This window comes from Schistocerca piceifrons, chromosome 6 (genome assembly GCF_021461385.2).
Source record: "Schistocerca piceifrons isolate TAMUIC-IGC-003096 chromosome 6, iqSchPice1.1, whole genome shotgun sequence".
Taxonomy (NCBI): domain Eukaryota; kingdom Metazoa; phylum Arthropoda; class Insecta; order Orthoptera; family Acrididae; genus Schistocerca; species Schistocerca piceifrons.
Window position 1 is genome coordinate 592,654,882 of NC_060143.1, and position 22,169 is coordinate 592,677,050.

Genomic DNA, 22,169 nt, shown 5'->3' on the forward strand with positions numbered 1-22,169 from the left:
ACTTTGTAGCTTTCTTTAATACCCACATTACTGCTTGAAGTTAGTATTTTTCGTAAAGTATTAAGCCATAGAAGAGATGCCATAACTGAGGAACTGTACATACAGAAGGATAAAAATCTAAACTACGTGTCATTAAGGACACAAATAGATGTTCTGAAAAACTTTTTAATGCAAATGTATCTGACAACGGTTACATGCCCTGTCAAAGACAAGGTCACTGGCATGTGGCACATGCAAATAAATAAATAAATAAGTAAAATAAAAAATAAAAATAAATAAATAAATTCACACTAGCTTTTGAGCTCTTGATCTTGCTCTAGCAAAAGTACACACATCACACACACAACCACAGAGATACTCAAATACACACATCCACTGCTGCGTGTGTCTTTGAGAGGTGTGTGCACGCGTGTGTGTGTGTGTGTGTGTGTGTGTGTGTGTGTGTGTGTGTGTGTGTGTACTTTGACTAGAGAAAAAGCAAGAACTCAAAACGCTAGTGCGAATACTGTTTTCTCTTCATGTTTCTAAGTGCCACACATCAGTCAACTACAGTGAGTTGTTGGCCTTCCTTTATTTTACATATTATTCCATCCAGGAATTTCCATTATTGTTATACATGGTCACTAGTGGTGATTTATTGTAAGATATGCCAAAAAATCCTTTATTTTGCTGTAACCATTGACAAATGGGATTTCTAGCATTGCTAAACCTTTACTGCTATGACTAACTCCCGGCCTTTGAAAGACAGGTAAGTGTCCCATAACTTCAAATTTATCATTCACTACCACACAGTATGGTGTGATATTCTGTCTACAGTGAACCACTCAAAATATGAGGAGACATTAGCATTTGGTGACACGATGATCCAGTGATGTACAGAAAAGCTTTACTAACAGCTTTGGTGACTGTATTCCTCACTCATTGAAGGTATGATGGAGCATGTGAAAGAGCCTTTACTTTCAATGTTGCACTTTATGAAAACAGCTGATCAAATAGAAAGGGTCGCTACACGTCTATATGTGTGCTCCAAGATTGCGGAACATCTGCTAACCTGGTGAATGCTGATGTTAACCAGTTACAGAACATGTGTACCACTGTTTCAGTACAAGCCTATGTGCACTGTAGTCATCAGTGGGCTACACGAGTGTGGCGCTGCAGGAGCTGAGGAGACCATTTGTAAATGAATTGGCAAAAATGACTCTTTTGTAGTGTATTGACACAGGGCAGGTCATCAACTCTTCTAGCAGAAATCTACACTATTTTCCTGAATAATTACACAAACAGCAATGGTATTATTTACATAAATAGGACTTGTGGTACATAAAAACAATAGCTTTACCACAACTTTTGCAATTATGAGCAAGTAAGGCGACAGAATTTAATGCTTGCACTTGGAAGAACTGGGGTTTGAAACACCATCTGGCTATCCATATTTATGTTTCCCATCATTTCCATAAATTAATTAAGGTGAATGCCAGGATGGGTCCTTCAAATAGGGATATAGTCAATTTCCTCTCTGTTCTTTCTTGTGCACATTTCTAAGTGACCACAAAATCGACGGGATGTTAAATTCTAATCTTCCTTTTATTATTACAATTTGATCTTGTGGTCAGAATAAAGTGACTGCCCCTGCCTGATGCAGAAAAAACTGCAACTCTTTCTTCTCTTTACCAATTAGTTTTCACAAATATTAATGACACACATTATAATTATGTAATAAGCTGACATGTTTCCTATTCAATCTGGAAATGGGGAAAGAGTAAAGCAAAAGTTGTCCTTCCAGTTGAGCTTGTTTCAATTAACATGTTAAGTCAGTTTCAATGAATGCATGTAATTTATTCACTACAACAGATCTGAACAGCCACATACTGAATTTGGAACTGTTGTACAGTATTCTCAAACATTTAAGGACATCTGTCAGACCTTTACCTGGTAGCTAAGCGTGTTGAAGACAGGGCTGTGGTGGTTGTCTGGGGTGACCACCAGGGTGACAGTGACATCAGCGTGTCGTGGTGGGACGCCATGATCGCGCGCCCGCACCCCCAGCAAGTACGTCACACCGGCACTGCCCGGGGCCCGTGCCACAGAGATCCAGCCTGTGTCACGTGCCACCTGGAAGAACTGAGAGCCGTTGCCCGCACCTGTCTTCACGTACTCCACCTCGGCGTTCACACCCACATCTAGGTCATCGTGTGCCGTCACCTGAAAACATGTCACACTTGTCGTTTGTCAAACACTCTACAGGAGGACCCACAGGCTACCCCCATCACCATTATCCTCATTTACAGTGGTTGGAAAAATATTAACATCATCTTAATACAGTGTGCAATGTGACTAACTCAGTCATAAATTAGTAGAGAATTTATTACCTTGGATTATAATGAGGTATCTCAAACAGCATGATCTCCATGCCCACTAGCACAGATTCAGAAAATATTGATCACGCGAAACCCAGCTTGGACTTTTCTCACATGAAAGCCACAGATCGAGTTAAGTGCACGGATGCAGCATTTCTTGACATCCCAAAAATATTTGACTCACTACTACACCAACAATTATTACCAAAAGTATATATGGGATACCAAACAAAACTGATATTGAGATAGTCTTGGTAGAGAGGGTGCTGCAAGTTATCTCGGATGAGGAATCATCAACAGAAGCACAAGTGCCTTCCCGAGTGCCCCAGGGATGTGTGATGCCAACCCCTGTTGTTCATATTGTACATTAATAACCTGGCACACAATATTCCAATAGTAACCACAGATGTTTTCAGGGTGTATATGCAGACAAGGGGAAAAAAAAAAAATTCCCAGATTTTCCCGTTAAAAATAAATTTTCACTTGGTTGAAAATACACTTTTTCCATGTTAAGTAAAAGTATACTTTCCCTCGCAACTGTAAAAGTAATAAATCCTTTGAATGGCTATGGTTTAACACACTGGTGTAGAATTTCTCGGCACTATAGAAAATGAAACTCAGGAGGGGAGAAAAAACACTTTTTGGATAGTTCTTTGATGTGTAGCAACATGTACACTGCACATTTTTGCATTACAAAAGTATAAATGCGAATTCCACCAAACAACGCATGTTACTTTCCAAAGCATTGAAATCGAGATTGTGATGCGCTTTTGTAAACCAGTCACAGCTCACATCACGTGATCTCGCCACCAGATGACAGCGGACATTCAGAGCATACGACGTGTGATGTAGTCAGCCAACAGGAACATCGCTGTTAAGTGGCACGAACACACAAATAGGAAAAGTTAATGGATTAAATTAATACACACAGTGTTGCTACAAGAAAAGCAAAGTTTTCACGTATAATATTGGTCTCTAAGATTTGTGGGGATGGAGAACCACTGGTTCACCCCGCAATAATATCGCTACCCTTCGGCTGCGAGAACAACTGTATCTTTACCAGATCAGTTCTCTGTAGTACGCGCTCTATGCAAGAATAAAAGTATTCATAGTAAGTGACACGAGTGCAAGTGATTATTTATCATCATAATCACCACGCCCACTCTCCACTGCCTATAGATTAAGAAGCTCTAAGAGAAGTCAAGCTTTCACATATAATGTTGATCTCTTTTGTGCGTGTTACACTTGAGGATACATCACACAAATGTAATCTTCTGGGCTTGAAATTCTTCTAAATGGCTCATCCTCAAAGAGTTGATTTTTAAATGAGAGTCAAATGCTCTGTGATTTAAGAAATCAGTTTCAGCAGTTGCCAGAGAGTGGCGGATAACAGGCGTCACCACTCTTGCGCAGCTACGATGACATATGAAGCCCGTATGTTCGTATGAGTAAGACATTTAAAGATCTTACATTGTGTCATAAAGAAACAAGACATCAGAGGATACTCCAAGAGCATCGTAATTTAGTGAACCATATTACAGTGCATAATTCGGCTTATAGTGCACGTTCGCATGTCCAAATTCCCAATGAAGTAGGCCTCGACCTTCCTAAAGCCTTTGACACATTTTACTGGTGGCAGATGCTTGTTTGAGCACTGTGTTTTGTTGTTGTATGGGGCACATTTCCCTTGCAACTGAAGTTTTATTTTCATAATTTATCTCGTTCGTATTTTATTGCTGCAGTATTATTCTGTAGTAGCAGGATACAGTAATATCCTTTGTTACAGTATCGGTTCTTACCAGCTGAAATTACAAAAAATTGACTGAAAACTAAAACATTTTCTGTGTTTTGCAGATGATACAATTTTTTGTAATGAAGTACAAAAAAAAAGAAAAACACACAGACAAATATATGGTCAGCTCTTTATTTGATTTCAAAGAGGTGCTAGACTGGCAACTTGTTTTAAATTTTCAGAAATTTAAAATTGCATACTTCAAAGAACACATAAAAGATCAATTTTATGATTACAGTATCAATGAGTCACACAACTGCAATCAGCTGATTTGTACAAATACCTGAGTGTGACAATTTATAGGGATAATGGAATGATCACATAGGCTCAGTAATGAATAACATAGGTTCATTAGCAGGAAACTGGGAAAAAGCAGGCAGTCTACAAAGGAGATTGCTTACAAATTATTTGTGCACCCCATCCCAGGATATTGCTCAAGTGTGTGGGACCTATACCAAACAGGACTAACAAAGAACACTGAAAGTATACAAAGGGAGGGCAGCACAAATTGTCACAGGTTTGTTTGACACACAGGAGTGTGTCACAAATGTTGAAAGATCTGAACTGGGAGACTCTCAAAGATTATCCTGCAAAAGCCTACTTAAGAAGTTTGAGAACCATTATTAAGTGAAAAATTGAGATATTTTTCGTTCCCCCCCTTACAACTCCAGTGGGATGTATGATGGCGAATTAGAGTAATTATGGCACATACAGAGGTTTAGGCAGTTATTCTTCCCACGCTCCGTATGTGACTGAAATTGGAAGTAGCCTTATTGTGGGTACCATATTAAGTACCCTCTGCCATGCACATCGCAGTGGTTGCTAGATTATGTATGCAGATGTAGAGGACCAAGGTGTATGACATGATTCTTCATCTTACCCAGTAGCAGTGAATGCTGTACAACAGCAGAAAAAGAAGCCCTAATAAGTGGTACAACGGGAAGAACCCTTAGATTTGCATTTCGGAGTGGTTTGCAGAGTACGTATGAAGATGTAGATTTGTCAACTGATCAATACATGCGTATTTCTTGATTAAAAGTTTGTCTATTTGGGTTTCTGGTATCTTCATGTGTTCTTGTGGAATGGAAATACACTTATGGCTACTATGAGGAACATTTAATAATTGAAAAAAAAAAATGATGTAGAAATGAAACAGTTTGGAGGGAGCTGAGAACAGCTGACAGGCAAAAACAGTTTTGTTTATAACCTCAATATTGCACTTGAAAATGGCATGTCTGCTTGAGGTTTCCACATTAGTTGAATAGCATTCACCGATCTGGCTTTTGCTTTTTGGAGGTAAAATCTTTTCTTGAATGCTTTCACACTATGGTCAAAGTTGTAAAAACTGTAGAAATTTTTATAAGTGGGTAAAACAGTTCAGAAATGGCTGAACCTAAATGACTGACAAGCAGTGCCCTAACCAGCCAGTTCAAGTGTAAACTCCTTCACCGAAAAACCCAGAGTGACAACATTATTCATGAAGACTGCCATGTTACAGTTGAACATACAGCATAAACACTTGTAGTAGGTGTCGGCACAGTTCATAATATTATCAGTAACAAGCTTAAGTCTAGCAAACCAAGTGCAAAGTGAGCCCCAAAAGGGTTAACGTAACAACACGAGGAAAGGAGACTCAGAGTGTGTACAGATTTGAAAGAACACTATGAAAGGGAAGGTGTAATGCTTCAGGTTCTACTACATCTTTTCCTGCAGATTCACATTATTCATTTTAACAGGTCATGCATGTGGACCAGACTGCAGAAGAAGAAATCACCATAAGGTAAGTGAACATAATTTCTGTAGGATGCGCACACAGAAACTGCGACATTGCAAAGATATTTCTGAGATGATCATTATTTATGAAAAACAAGTTTTTATACTTTTCATAATTACTGGATACATATGGGCAGAGATTCAAGCCAAATGCTAGTAAAGAAAAATAAAGTAAAATCAAAATAATGACACATGCAAAAAGGACAAATTTTCAGTGGTAAAAGTACTATTTAATGAATGAACATGGTGTTATTCAATGTGCAAGAAAATACTAAACAATGTGCAGTGCAATCAACAATGTAAAACATACGTAAAGTAGTAAAGTTAATTGGAATGACTTTTGGAATAATGTAATGTTAGTATCTTATTGTTATAAAAATGTAAATGTAAATGAATATTATAGGGCATCTATTACATGGAGACCAACTGACAGACAGACTGTACATTTTTGTCTAGCAGATTTATCAAATAACCAAGTTAGAGATATAAGTGTCAAGTTAATTGCAAAAAACCTGGACAATCACATCTTGCTATAAAAATATGTATTGAAACGGATTTTTTAATTCATATTTTAGTATTACTGTTCCATTGCTGGAATGAGGAACTGTGTTATAGATAATAAACCATAAGAATCCACAATCTCTGGAATGAGGTACTGTGTTACAGATAATAAACCATAAGAATGCACAATCTTTTTGTACCAATGTTAAAAATATTTTTATTTATTCATTTATATTACGGGATGCGGATGTCCAAACAGTGTGGCCACCTCTGACAAACTGTACAACCCAAAACGCTCCTGGATATGTAAGTACACAAATTCTGAATAGTTAGGAATGACATTTTGTACCATTTCTTGCAAAGAAACTATTCCAGATATGAATTTCAAATAGCTCAATTGCATTCAATTATGGTGCGTTGCGGGACCAGGAAGACATGCCATCACATTTCATCTTCATGCTTAGGAAACGAAGCCTTGAAATTTCTTCCAGTCTTTGTTGAAGCATTTGCAACAAAGAAAATGGATTCCTCATTGCGTAAGACAGCTATCCCAGTCAGTGAAAGTAGTCACCGAAAATAGCTTTTAGCTTTTTTACAAAAACCTTTGCAAATACGAATTATTTAGCATCATTTACATTATATAATATAAATGTGACATATACGTTTAAATAGTTTAACACAATTTAGTTATGAGAGAAAATAAAAATTATTCACAAATATCACTTTATTTACAAGAGAGTACGTACATATGATTTGTAAATGCAGTTTTTTTTTATCTAAAGTATTGATTAATGAAGATCATGGGTGGAAAAATTTAGTGCCACAGAAACAAGAGGTCAGTTTAGTTAACAGCCACTTTTTTATCTAAAGTATTGATTAATGAAGATCATGGATGGAAAAATTTACTGTCACAGAAACAAGAGGTTAGTTTAGATAATAGCCACTAAAGAATCAATATAATAATTTGTCAGAATATATGTTTCTGATATTTTTTGAAGATTGGAGTGACACAAAACTAGTATCTGAATATGTATTTTAATTTCTTCATAAAAACTAAAATTTAGCTCTGCTTTAGCTCTCCTTTAGCAGTTTCTTCATAAAAACTAAAATTTAGCTCTCGTTTAGATGTCTTTCCTCACTACAATACACATTATCTCCTAGGTACAGACAAGATAATATTGCTACAGCCAGAAAAACACTAAACTGAAACTTTTGTCACTACAAAATTGTGATCTAGGGACTACAAAGTATATTAACTAAGCTTATCTGAACACCAATTCAATAATATGAAGTTACTTATGCGCAACTATCAGCATACCCACTTACCCTCTCCTTACATTGTCTACAGTAATGTAATACACACGTGTATCCCTCAATGTGCATCTGCTTAATTTCTGTGTCTTCCAAATAATGTGCTGCAGTACCACAACAATATTAAATGGTGTTCCATTATGAATAACACTTCTATAGGAATACCTTTCGAGTCATCTATTTACTGTAGAGATACAAGATGCTAATGTTTATTGATTTACAGGATTCTTATGTTTTGCTAAAAAAGGAGAAATGTATGTTGATGTTCACCATTGGCTGCTGTTTTTTTACTTTTAATGTTAGTGCTTCAACTGTGTCAATGCATTTTCAGCAGCCCTGTCTGTTGGAAAGATATACCATAAAAAAGGATAATGGTAACATAAAAATGACAGGTATTGGAGAACAGCGCTCTGGTCATACTGCAAAATAGTAGTACCAGTATTCTCTTATTGGAAAAATTCAGACACTTTTACAGTTTAAGTATGTGACTGAAAAATGAGGGGCAACACATTTTTCACATAATCCTATAAAGCGATTCCTGAAGTTCTGCACTAACATGTTTGACAGAACACTTTATCCAGACTGTGTTGTATTGTACAAATAGCAGCTCAATCATTAGATATGTTTGAGTATCAGTTACACCAACGCACTTTAGATCATTCTCAGACCTCAATTAAACAGGTACAATTGTGTTCCAAACTCTTATCAGATTCCCTAGTAATTGTTACATGCTCAATTTTACAAATATTTTCCCTGAGAGCTTAAATCACAATTGTCAATACTGAACTCAACCCTTTGCTGAAGAATATTAGTTACTCAATATTAATGACATTGGCAGCTGTGTACTTCTTCTAACATTTACCATCCGAGACTACTCACTAACAGATGGACCAACTGCAGGAAAAATACTGACTACTGTTTTCTGAAAGTGTCATGTTGTAATCTTCACATTCAGCACAGTTCTGTAATCCTTATGATTTGTGTATTGTCATGTACATAATTTGTGGCTTAGTGTTCATTTGATTTGCAAGTGTCTCTCTCTGTGTGTTGTAGCTATTACAAACACCAGTCTGTTAATCACACACTTTACGGTGTCTCTTATGTGGAGGATACCAGGAGCAAACATTTGCAATTGGCTAACAGCCATCGGCTTCTGCGATGAGCCCTGCAGTCTTCTGCCACGGCAGTCAGCTTACAGCTTATAAAAGAAGTGAATTCATAGTGTTACGGAGCATGAAATTGTTACTTAGCTAATGCTGGCCACGGGTGTAAACATTCCATAACAGCATGAAGTTGACTAACTTTCACTGATCACAAAAGAGCCACATTTCAAATCTGCAAGAAGTATAGTACTCACCTTAATGATTCGCAGACCCACAGAGGCCTTCTCTGGCACAGGGGAGAAGTAGGTATCTGTCTCAAACTCAGGCGAATTGTTATTGGCATCGACAACGTCAACTGTGACGAGGCACTCCGAGGACATGGGTGGCTTGCCATTGTCGGTGGCGGTGACAGTGAAGGAGTACTGGTTCTCGGGTGAGCGGTCCATTGAGGCACTGTGCTTGTAGCGCAGCCGCCGCTTGGAGAAGATGTCGCCACTTGCCGGATCGACGGTGAATAAATCAGAGGGCTGCTGGAGTGCATACGAGATAACAGAGTTGGGGCCCTGCTTGTCACGGTCTGTGGCCACCACACGCCCCACGAATACTGCCTCCGACTGCCGCCGCTGCTGCTGCTGCTGCCCCTGCCCCGACGCTCCCACTTCACTCCCGATGTCGCCCTCAGTGCTGCTCCCAGTCATCGTCTCTGGTACACTGAAGCTGTAGTAGGAGTGCTCAAACTCAGGTGCGTTGTCATTCTGGTCCTGGACGGTGACGGTGAGCGGTGTCTCGGCACGCCACGACCCGTCCACTGCTGCCACCTGCATTGGAACGGCATGGAGGGAGGTCATTACAGGTACAGCTTGTGCTGTGATAGTCCCAACTGGCCATTTAATTGTGTAAAAACAATCATATTACTGTTCAATTGCCTTACAGCAATAGCTACATGAAAAGCCTTTTCAAGAAACACTTAAATTTCAATTTAACAATGTAGGAAAAAATAGCTTGCTTCTTACATTAAGTTGTAGACAGGCACAATTAAAAGACATTTACACAAAACTTTCAGCCACAACCTTCATCAGCAAAAGAGAAACACACACCATTCATGCTCACAAGCAAGCACACCTCATGCATACATGACCGCCAACTCTGGCAGTTCTGGCCTGAGCTGCTTGCTTGCTTGTGTGTATTTTTCTTTTGTTTCAATTTAACAGACATTAATTAAAATGGTAATCAGTAGGAAAATGTTTCGTCAAGTTGTGTTTTTAATGAAATAAGTCAAAAATTTATAAGTTTATAGATAAGTTACATAATTACAATGAGTTTTCATTGAAGGTAATGTCTTTTATAATTCATAAAGGAAAATTTTGTCATCTTGCTTAACATATATTGTGAATCTATGTGAGAAACAACCTGAAACTTAACTATAGGTTACACGGGGAATAATAGTGTTATTAAAATACCCTTGTAATTAAGTCTAGTGATGAACATAAATAGACAGTTTTGTTAAAAAAAATGGATGATTTCCATCCACTTACACATGAGATAATTTCAGAATCCTATTTATTTAGAAAAATTACTAAATTATAATTTAATTGAGTAATATTAAATTATAATTAAATTGCAATACTTGAGTCTAATTCTCAACATCAAATTGTCAACACCAGTCTTTCGTTAATATTTAATGACATTAGAAACTGTAAGTAGGAGGAGAAACCAAGGTAACATAGTTGCTCAAAACTAGATTGTAAAAATTAATATTTGTAATTTAAATTCATGTGAAATGTGAAAGTGAAAAATAAATTATTTTATTTTCAAATAAGGCGCAGATTTAAATTATGTTTTTGAGATAAAATGAAGCAGTAAGTTACAAGCACATTCTGCAATCAGGGAAGGATAGGAAAGGAAATTAACTGTGTTCCATTTGAAGGAACAACCTCGATATTTACCTTTACTCCTTTCGGGAAAGAATGCACAGTTTTGGAGGGTGAGCTGAAAAGTATCGCCTCCAGGTTTTTTATGTGAAAACTCGCAAAGCTTTTGAAATACAACAAAGTTTATTAACATTCTACATCTTTATTTGTCCAGTGCACATATTTATTCCTCAACATAATCACCCCACCAAAAACGCATTCTCCAAATGAGAGAGCAGTTTGTTGATTTCGTTGACTTTGTTGATGGAGCCACAACCTTACTTCTGCTTTTACCATTTCATCACTATCAAACTAAAGTCCTTGAGGGTGTTCTTTAAATTTTGGAAACAGATAAAAATCAGATGGGGCCAAGTAGGGACTCTATCGTGGATAATCGATGACAGTGATTGGAAGGTGCCGGATTGCTGCAGATGTTGAGTGCTCATGTGTGGTGCGGTATTGTCATGCTGTACGAGAGGGTGCGCCATGTGTGAACGAACTCTTTGAATTTGTGCTTTCACATGTCTAGGCACTTTCTCATTCACCAACATAGTTACAGTACGTTCTGCCACATTACACACTACAATTCAGAGCCTTCTAGCGGCAGAGAGTTGCAATTTGCATCAGCGAAGCAGGAAGGTTGACTGTGGAATACACGTGACTTGTAACACCTCAACCGATATTGAGGACATAATCAAAAATTTGGAGCCACTACTTTGCAGCACACCCTCATCAATCGGACCGGTCGGACATGGATTTGAACTGCCATCTTTACAGTCATGACTCCAGTATCTTACCACTGTGGTACCTCATTCAACTACAAATTTTACTCTTTGGTAAAATCTAGGGTCCAAGTTACAAACTAGGGGAGTTAAGCAAAAAAGTAAAACTGAATGTGTCATATAGTGATGCAGTCTCCCCCTGATATGTACACTCATGAGCAGTTGGGTTACAGACAGCTATCAAACAATACATAGCATCTCCTTTTGTGATGATGACAACAGTGAGACACTGTGCTCCAAGTTCATAAACACACCAAAACCACAGGAATATCACCCCAATCCCTGGTCATACAGTTGCCGCTAGTATCTGGTGGAGGCAGGTCAAAGCCGGGACATGTCCCAATTGGTGCCAGCTGAGACTGGGCTGAGGTCAGACGACATATGTTGGGGTGGGAGCAACATAGGTCTTGTGTCTGTGGAACGTTGCTAAACATATTTTGACACAATACAGGTTTCAAAGATATTTTCATCCAGAGCATATTCCACAAATGGGCTAATTTCACAGTGTGTTTCCATTCTGCAGAATATCCGCAGGAAGTATCTAGTTGTGTAGATGATATTTTTTTCCACTGCAGAGGGAGCAGTGGTATGTGTACAGGGAGGCAGTTTCTGCCCAATGTTGTGACAAGTTGTTATAGGTGGTATGGCTACTCACCAGTTGCTTTTTTCAGTGCAGAACTGTTTATAATCCCTTAACACAGAACTATAAAAAGAAGGAAAAAATATGAGAATGAATGAATATAAATTGAATACAAAACTTGAGATTTTGTTCACAGCACAGATGAAGTAAAAATCAACAAACTTATGTAGGAACTGTAGAATGTATGGTGTGAACTGAACGGTAGCCTTGTGGAATATGAAGTGACACACATTTCTCGAAGGCAAAAGATAAAATATTATCCTATTATTATGCAGCTATTATCAAGCTTGAGATAGTAAACTAAGCAAAAACATAGATATAATTTTTTAACCATGTTGTTGAAAATGAGACTTTACTGTCCTGTGAGGACCACATGGTCTGTGGCTGTCCAATCAGATATAGCAAAACATCTGCTTCACTGTGAACTATGTACCTGCTTAAAAACACTGTAAGAACTGCAAGACTTCAAATTCTATTGCACAATATACAGTGATGAAGTTAAGATAAACAACACCAAATATACCTCGAAAGGAAAAAATATGTCAAGGTGCAGTTTTTGATAATAAACTGTGGACAATGACAAATTTTCAGATATACACAAGTAATTTTTAGTTTTTATATCTCCTGAATAATCCTTTTTTTTTCAACTGGAATTACTAACTTTTTTCTGTGGATTGGAAAGAGCTTTCAAAGAGGATGTAACATGTCAATAATATAAATAATTAATTATGTAGATTTAATTATTGTTTTTAATAAATAATAAACAAATAAATATTTGCTGTTATCATTCAAATAAATTCCCATCTTTCTTTCGGTAATGCTGCCTGGCTTTTCCCAATGCTGATGTCCAGTGGAATATGAGGATATTTTCTGACGTTGAAATTAGGTAATGTGCAGATCAGTTCACATACTACGCACCCTTTGGACACACGTGCGCTGACAATAACTGAAAGCAAGTTCCAAGTGATGAGGCTGGAGAGCTGACACTATCAAGAGCTTCATGACAAGGACTTTCGAAACCAATTACACTTATCTGAATGGTGTCTAGGAAAGCTGTACAGTCATGTGTTGTTTCTATGCAAGAGTCCGTCTGCTTATCTGGGTGGTACCATGCTTGCCTCCCATGCAAGTGGGCCAGGATTTGATTCTCGGTTGGGTTGGAGATTTTTCTCCATTAGTGGACTGGGTGTTGTGTTGTCCTCATCATCATTTCATCCTCATCACAGGCACACACATTGTGCAATGTGGTGTCGAATGTAATAAGAGTTGCACTTGGCAGCTAAACTTCCCCGAATAGGGGCCTCCCGGCCAATGATGCCATATGCTCAATTCCATTTCTATGCAAGATTTTATTTATGGATGAAGCACTGATTACAAACTGTGAGAAAGACAATCTAGACAATATGCAATACAGCTCAGTTGAAAATTCACATTGTTGATGAATAACCATTTGCTACATCAACATGTGGTGTGGGCTACTGATGAATCTCATCATTGGTCCCTGTTTCATTGAGAAGACTCTAAATAGCCACAAGGGTCTACGGTTCCCAACCGATATGCTGCCACAATTTTGCAAGACATCCTGCTGGACATAAGCCAATCCACGAACCGCCTGTGTAATTGTCAGAGATGTTTACAGACCTTCTCAATGAAACTTTTGGGAGTTGTTAGAATAGTTGTTTGAACAACATAAATTAGCCTACAAGCTCACCAAACTTAACAACTCCAGACTTTGGAGAAAATAAAAACAATAGGTCCACAAGGAAACACGCATGGTTCCACAAGACAATAACACACTGACCTATGCTGATAAAGTCCGGATTAAAATCAACAACTAATACTGTGTCTGTTTGGAATTACATAGATAGTACGTATTAATGCTCTAGATCAACATTTTGAAGACTCAATATGACAGTCACAATAACAAACACCTGAACCACAGGGTGGACATTTGAGGGACCTCTTCTCCTGATGGCGGAACTGCTGTTTGCTGCAATGTTACTTTGTTACTACTTGAGAGTGACATGCTACGTCATCAAAATTCTCTTCCAATGCTCTTTTTGACAACAGAGGTATAAGTACATAGTTACATTCGGAAAAAAAAGTTGGTGTAATAATTCAGCAGCCTTAAATGTTATTTTCTTATTCTGATATATGTTGTGTTGCCTGTCTTAGTTGCCTCCCTCTGTACATATCTTATTTTTGCAAATATAGACGGCAATTTTTTTTTTGTAAATTTTCGCTCAAAAAATCACGGCATGGCCTATAGTTGAGATTTTACACCTAAGATCATAAACTGTCAATTTCAAAATGAAATGTACACGTATTTTGTGGGTTGAAATTAATACCATTACAAGTTACTGCTGTGTAATGCCACAAGCTCTTACAACAATATTGGCCACAAAGCTTTTTTGTCCATCAGCCATAATGCTCAACATCATTGTGCAGCATACACAAGTACATATTTGCACACTATGTTTCCCTACATTATTTACTGCAGTGCTGGTCACCATATCAAAACAGACTGGCATTTCGTCTGAATCCGTTGTTTGGAATGTAAACAAAAATTTTTGCATCTCAAAGCTGAATCATATGACACTGAAAAGATATGAAAGTTTTCATAAACTTTAGGCAGTTTTTGTGCAATTGTAGTTCTGTGACAAACAGATAAGATTGTTTTACTGCATAAATAACCAAACCCACCCATACGAAACTTTAAATTCCATTGGCAAAATGGTTCTTTTACATTCTATTCACTTCCAAGTTGACCCTGAGCACAAGCATACCAGTAATAATGTTGCTCTCCATTGCTCAATTGTTACCTAGAGTTGCTAACTTAATTTAGTGTCTGCATTATGTACATACATTATGTGATCAAAAGTATCCAGACACCCCCAAAAACGTAAGTTTTTCATACTAGGTGTTTTGTGCTGCCACTCACTGCCAGTTACTCCATATCAGCGACCTCAGCAGTCATTAGACACCGTGAGAGAGCAGAATGGGGCGCTCCATGGAACTCACGGACTTCGAATGTGGTCAGCTGATTCGATGTCACTTGTGTTATACGTCTGTACGTGAGATTTCCACATTCCTAGACATCCCTAGGTCCTCTGCTTCCGATGTGATAGTGAAGAGGAAACATGAAGGGACACGTACAGCACAAAAGTGTACCTTGTCTGCTGACTGACAAGAGACCGCCGACAGTTGAAGAGGGTCCTAATGTGTAATAGCCAGACATCTATCCAGAGCATCACACATGAATTCCAAACTGCATCAGGATCCACTGCAAGTACTACGAAAGTTAGGCAGAAGGTGAGTAAACTTGGGATTTCATGGTCGAGTGGCTTCTCATAAGCCACACATCAGGCCAGTAAATGCATAACAACGTCTCGCTTGGTGTAAGGACATAAACATTGGATGATTGAACAGTGGAAAAATGTTGTGTGGAGTGAGGAATCACGGTACACAATGTGGCGATCCGATGGCAGGGTGTGGGTATGGCGAATGCCTGGTGAATGTCATCCACCAGCGTGTGAAGCGCTAACAGTAAAATTCGGAGGCGGTGGTGTTATGGTGTAGTCGTGTTTTTCATGGGAAGGCTTGCACCCCTTGTTGGTTTGTGTGGCACTATCACAGCACAGGCCTAAATTGACGTTTTAAGCACCTTCTTTCTTCCCACTGTTGAAGAGCAATTCGGGAATGGTGATTGCATCTTTCAACACGATCGAGCAACTGTCGATAATACACGGTCTGCGGCAGAGTGATTGCACGACAATAACATCCCGATAATGGACTGGTCTGCAGAGAGTCCTGATTTGAATCCTACAGAACATCTTTGGGATGTTTCGGATTGCCGACTTTGTGCCAGGCCTCACCAACTGACATCGATACCTCTCCTCAGTGCAGCACTCCGTGAAGAATGGGCTGCCATTCCCCAAGAAACCTTCCAGCACCTGATTGAATGTATGCCTGTGAGAGTGGAAGCTGTCATCAAGGCTAAGGGTGGGCCGACACCATACTGAATTCCAGCATTACTGACGGAGGACGCCACGAACTTGTAAGTCATTTTCAGCCAGTTGTCCGTAGTACTTCGCAACTGGCATTATACTGGCTGTTTTAACTGAACCTCAAGCCACAGAATGCACTCAACGAAAATCATGTTACTGAGGGCCAGCAGGAGACCTTAAGCCTATACATGAGCAAACACATCATTAGCCAATCAGAACAGGCAAATGATGACAAAAAAAAAATTGCAGAGATTAGATGAGCACTAGCACTGTATGCAAACAGGACAAAAAGTTCAATGGAGAAGTGCCTCATTGTAGCTAATTAAAATAACTATGGGGGTGGTAGTTCAGTTGCAAAAAAAAAGGCAGGTGAAGAAGACACCTGAGAGGAAACCAAACACCGTATGCCCCACGGGATGACCGAGACAGTCACCTGGAGAAGGACCTGGCAGCCCTGGTCATTGAAGACACCTGCAGGAGCCTACCACAAAACAAAAATTAATGGAGGCAGTTTGTGGACGTGGTATGTGGTCTGCAGGGCTGTGCTCACTGGATATGTATGTATGTAGTTCAGTGGTGGAGGGTGACAGCATACCGTGCACCCATACATGTAGCTGCTTGCACATCGCCAATCCAATAAGAGCAAGTACTCTGCAGGCAGTTCTGTGATCTATTGCACTGATAAGGATGGCAGTGGCAGCAGCAGTAGTGGTGCCAACGCTAACAGTGATGTGAATGTCTGTATCCGTAGCAAAAGGCAACATCGGTATGCGAGTACTATGTTCCCCAGACATGCTGCACATTTACTGGCCCCTACGCATCTGGCTGTGGCACTGTCTCTGCTATACAGCGATTTCCCTACCCTCGCATGTCGGGGGGGGGGGGGGAGGGGGGGGGGAGGGGGGGGGGGGCAAATTCGACCATCTCTTCTCCTCTCCTCTCTCAACCTACTACATTTGATGCAGCTGCCCTACCTAGATATCGGGAACTGCAGTGATGATTTGGAGCTTGGGAAAGAGTAGTACCTGCTCTAGAGGGAGGCCCTATGGTAAGGAAATTTAAATTCATTGTGTGGACCTCATAAATACTAACAAACTGGAAGAGGCGCATGGGGCACAGAGCAGAAGAGGCATCACCTTGAGCAGGTACTCGTCCTGTGCCTCGCGGTCCAGCAGCCCTGCCACTGTGACGTTGCCGGTCACCGGGTCGATGGCAAACCGCTCGCCCGGGTTGTCGGCAAAGCTGTAGGAAGCGTTAGCGTTTTCACCCACGTCCCGGTCGGAAGAGGTGACGCGAATGACGAAGGATCCCAGTTCGGCATTCTCGGTGACGTTGACGCTGAAGAGGCGCGTGAAGCGAGGCGGGTTGTCATTCTCGTCACGCACGGCGACCAGCACCGTGGCAGTGCCCGACAGTACGGGTGACCCACCGTCCACTGCCTCCACGAGCAGCCGGTGTGATCCTGCCTGCTCCCGGTCCAGCCGTGCCCGCGTCCACACCTCTCCGGTCACTGCGTCCACCGAGAAGAGTGCCGACGACTCCGTCGGCCGCAGCCGGTACGACACCTGAGGAATGTCAGTGAATGCATTTTCTTAGTTTTATGTGTCGTCGGTCGCTCTCTCACCTGTGAGTGGCAAGGGGAAGAACGTATCAGTTACCGTACACTTTCTTACAAGAAATATGCAACAATGGCAGCACAGCATTTCTCTGAAAAGTGGTATCTTGACAATCTTTGTGCTTTGCTGTTACTGCTTCCATATAGCAATGGTATATATTTAACAAAATGGCACATAAATGTCGGCCTCTGCCTCTGCAGCTTGCAAACCTGTGAAGAGTTTTAAATCATTGAACTTCTTCACGATGCTAGACGGAGAGTTTCCATTGTAGCTGGTTGACCACATGAAGAACTAGTTCTTCATCCAAAAGTTCTTTTAATAACAAAAAATCATACATAATAAGATAATTACACACAATAAAATAATAAGATACATCCTTCCTAAAATTATTTAATTGCAATACATTAATCACATTCCATAGATATTTTTTATATTTTAGTGTGTAGAAACACATCCTTTTTGTGACTGCAGATCAAACTCTTTTATTACTGCACCCACAGAGACCATATGGCAAAAGATCAGTCCTCTAGTGGCCCAAAATGATGTTCAACATGTCAGTCAACATTGTCATCAAGATGACAGTCATCTGCAATTATTTCAGATATGTACCATTGCTGTATGACAGCAGTAACGGCAAAATGCAAATGTTGGTGAGTTGCACTTCATCACTCATTTCTCACAGCATATTAATGAAACCAAGGAACACTGTAGTTGATAAAGATGAAAAAAGTTTTCACACAAGCTAACATGCACTACATGCCTGGTGAACATGTTATGGCAATAAAACGTGACGTCAATTTATACAATCTACCAAAGCCTGCTATGCTGTATATGATACACTTGAAGAAGGCAGGTTTATAAAAACCTAAACTATATTGTAAAACTGGATAAACACTTCTCAAAATAACTGATGCTTGTGCAACTTATAACTTATTGAAAAAAGTAAGTTTCATTTCCACCAAAGAGATAACCAGTGGGCTGTACACAGGCCTCTATCTGAAATGTCTGACCTGCAGTTTGAGGAGAATCCCGACCCCTTGAATGCTGCTTTCACAGAAAGTACAAACATGTTGGTCAGTCATAAACTGTCACATGAATGTGTTCACAGTTATCAAGTTACAGTGTAAGCTAGGACGTCACCACACACTGTACTCAACGAAGACTTCACAAGGTAGTGCAAGCAGCTGGTTCAGACCTAGGGCAAATATCCTGTTTGACGGTACTCAAAATATGTTGACGGAATTATAAGTACTCCAGTGATAAAGAATGGTAGTAGGAAGCCTGTGTACAGTATGGCCCATGAGACTGAGTATAATATCTACAAACTTGTGAAAAATGAAAGTCTATTAATTTCAAAAGTTTTTATGTTTTCATTGGTAGCTGATGCTACATGTGTCTGTATGGATAGCTGCAAATGCATTATAATTGAGGACCAGGGGTTCAAAATGGAAGCTGGACCATTCAACAAGTCTAATATCGAAATAATCCAAACAAATGACAAACTTCCAACAGTGAGAGAGCATGGCTTCCAGTTTTAAAAGATAAGATTAATCTTTTGGCCAGCTACTGCTTCCTATAAAAGATTGTTCCAGATTTAGGTTATAGATGGAGAAAAAAACATATGAATGGAAATTATTAATGAATAAGAAGTGATCTGGGAAAAGAAGTATTTAAGAGTCACTCAGAAATACTTGAATAATGAGAGATCTACTATGTAGTATCAAAGACATGTGCATTTGTACATACCACGGTTGGAATAATTATACAAACAAAGCTTCACATACACAGCTTTCCAGGAGAAACCTGCTTATTGGTTATAATAATGTGTTTATGGCAAACCAGTGCCTATTTTTAAATTTGGAACAACATGTTGTATCATAATGATATTACTTTCTACAAACTTTCAGAAAATACTCATGAAAATAATTCAGTGCAGGGAGCACATCTCTCACTCTGCAGTGTTCTTCACACCTTTGCAAAAATTCTGAAGAGATTAAAACCGTGCAACAAATTCCTCAGCCAGAAACTTCACCTTTCATGCAATATGCTCTCACCAGTGTAATCCCAAAAACACCTTCCAAATACAACATTTGTGATTAATAATGCTTCCTGCAAAAACATTAATGTGAATCCACTGACAATGTTTTTGTCTATGAAAAAGGGCAATGTCTGTGTTAGTGTTAAAAGTTAAAAAAAAAAAAAAAAAAAAAACAACGTTTTTACAAATGTCGAACACATTCTGTTGTACATGTATTTGTTTTCAGACCAGGCGACGGAAGCCTCCAGCTTAGTAAGTTACCCATGGATGAGACCAATGGTTCCCAACACTGAATGTGATCCACCTCTGAATGCCTGCTAACAACATACTGCATTCTCACTGTGAATGACTACTGAATGGACAGTGGAACAATTATCCCCCCCCCCCCCCTCCCCAACAAATGAGCAATTTTTACTAGGGCTTCACACGCTGCATGACTTCAACATATGACTTCTCCCCAGCCCTGTAAACATAAATTGCAAGTTGTCATTATAACCAATCAAACGGATTGAGCGTGTTGCGGTGGGACAGACACTACAGACACTACAGTCAACCCTGGGCCACTTACAAAAGGAACAGCAGCAGTGACGAGGGTGAAATGACTCTTCATTCACCTGTCTCAAGCAATTCCAAGTGGAGGTGAAGACTATACCAGGAAGTCACAACCCACTACAACTTGGCATTCTGGACTCTACAACGGACTCTTCAACAGAGCTTCCCATTTTCGAACAGCTCGTGCTGGCCCGTCCCAATATATTTACATCAAATTCTGCCAGGAAAAAGTGCACTCCTCTGTCCCCACCAATTATTTCTATCCGTGACACAGAACTTTTTAAGCCTCTGAGGGCTTGTCCAGGCACCAATTCTATCACTGTCAGACAAAGTGAGAATTTGGCGCCCCCACTCCTGTGCGTATTTCACCACTGACCAGTTTCCTCTTCACTGAGTGCTTTCCAGCTCACCTCTCCATTGACACCGGTGTCAGCATCGTCAGCGTGCACACGACAAACCAGCACAGGTGGCGGCCGCTCCTCAGGCACTTCGGCGTTGTAGACGGCACGCTCCAGCACGGGTGCATTGTCGTTGGCATCCCGCACCGTCACATCCAGCCGCACCACCGACCGCAGCGGCGGAGAGTCGTTATCGCGTGCCTCCAGCCACACCGAAAAACTGGCTGCCGTCTCGTAGTCCAGTCCGCCACCCGCCACCACCACCTACCCACAGACCAAACTTACAATCGGTCACTGACACTTGAGAGGGCTCACTCACAGAGCAGAAAAGTGAGTATTCAGATGAGTACAGTAGTATTTTTATATTAACAGCAGACATTGTCTTCTAAGTCGTGCAACTCTCGTACGACATAAGATTTTCCTGTAAATGTGCAGAAGATTTACACTACATCACTAGTACAGACAGCTCCCCCTCAAAAACACAGTGCATTTTTATAAGTATGTAACAGACATCTTAATGTTTTGTGCTGGATAACGTGATGAACTTTACTTAAAGCTTTGCAGAGATAAATACAAACAGATTCTATTTCTCTGAGACATGTGTCACATATCACATGTCGTTATTCAATTTTCTACACGAGTTATAAATGCCAAAGGAAGGAACAGCCATCACAACATTTTTTAAGAAAAATTATAACAGGCTTCCCTTGCAAGTGAGTTGACCTACTTAGAGATTTCATCAACATGTATACAAAAGAGAAAATGTACAACATCATCATCATCATCATTTAAAACTGATTATGCCTTTCAGCGTTCAGTCTGGAGCATAGTCCCCCTTATAAAATTCCTCCATGATCCCCTATTCAGTGCTAACATTGATGCCTCTTCTGATGTTAAGCCTATCACTTCAAAATCATTCTTAACCGAATCCAGGTATCTTCTCCTTGGTCTACCCTGACTCCTCCTACCCTCTACTGCTGAACCCATGAGTCTCTTGGGTAACATTGCTTCTCCCATGCGTGTAATATGACCCCACCATCAAAGCTTGTTCACCCTGACTGCTACATCTATAGAGTTCATTCCCAGTTTTTCTTTGATTTCCTCATTGTGGACACCCTCCTGCCATTGTTCCCATCTACTAGTACCTGCATTCATCCTAGCTACTTTCATATCCGTAACCTCAACCTTATTGATAAGGTAACCTGAATCTACCCAGCTTTCGCTCCCATACAACAAAGTTGGTCGAAAGATTGAACGGTGCACGGATAACTTAGTCTTGGTACTGACTTCCTTCTTGCAGAAGAGAGTAGATCACAGCTGAGCGCTCACTGCATTAGCTTTGCTACACCTTACTTCCAGTTCTTTCACTATGTTGCCATCCTGTGAGAA

General features: G+C 39.9%; 1 protein-coding gene across 1 annotated transcript in view; it reads right to left on the bottom strand.

Moving 5' to 3' along the window:
- Positions 1 to 22,169, bottom strand: part of LOC124803478 (cadherin-related tumor suppressor) — a 491,307-nt gene that overhangs the window by 149,570 nt on the left and 319,568 nt on the right. The window contains exons 13-16 of the mRNA XM_047264670.1: positions 20,793 to 21,044; positions 17,313 to 17,741; positions 9,092 to 9,655; positions 1,930 to 2,202 (exon numbers count right to left, since the gene is read on the bottom strand). Of these exons, the coding sequence (XP_047120626.1) occupies positions 1,930 to 2,202; positions 9,092 to 9,655; positions 17,313 to 17,741; positions 20,793 to 21,044 (1,518 nt within the window). The remainder of the gene's footprint in view (positions 1 to 1,929; positions 2,203 to 9,091; positions 9,656 to 17,312; positions 17,742 to 20,792; positions 21,045 to 22,169) is intronic.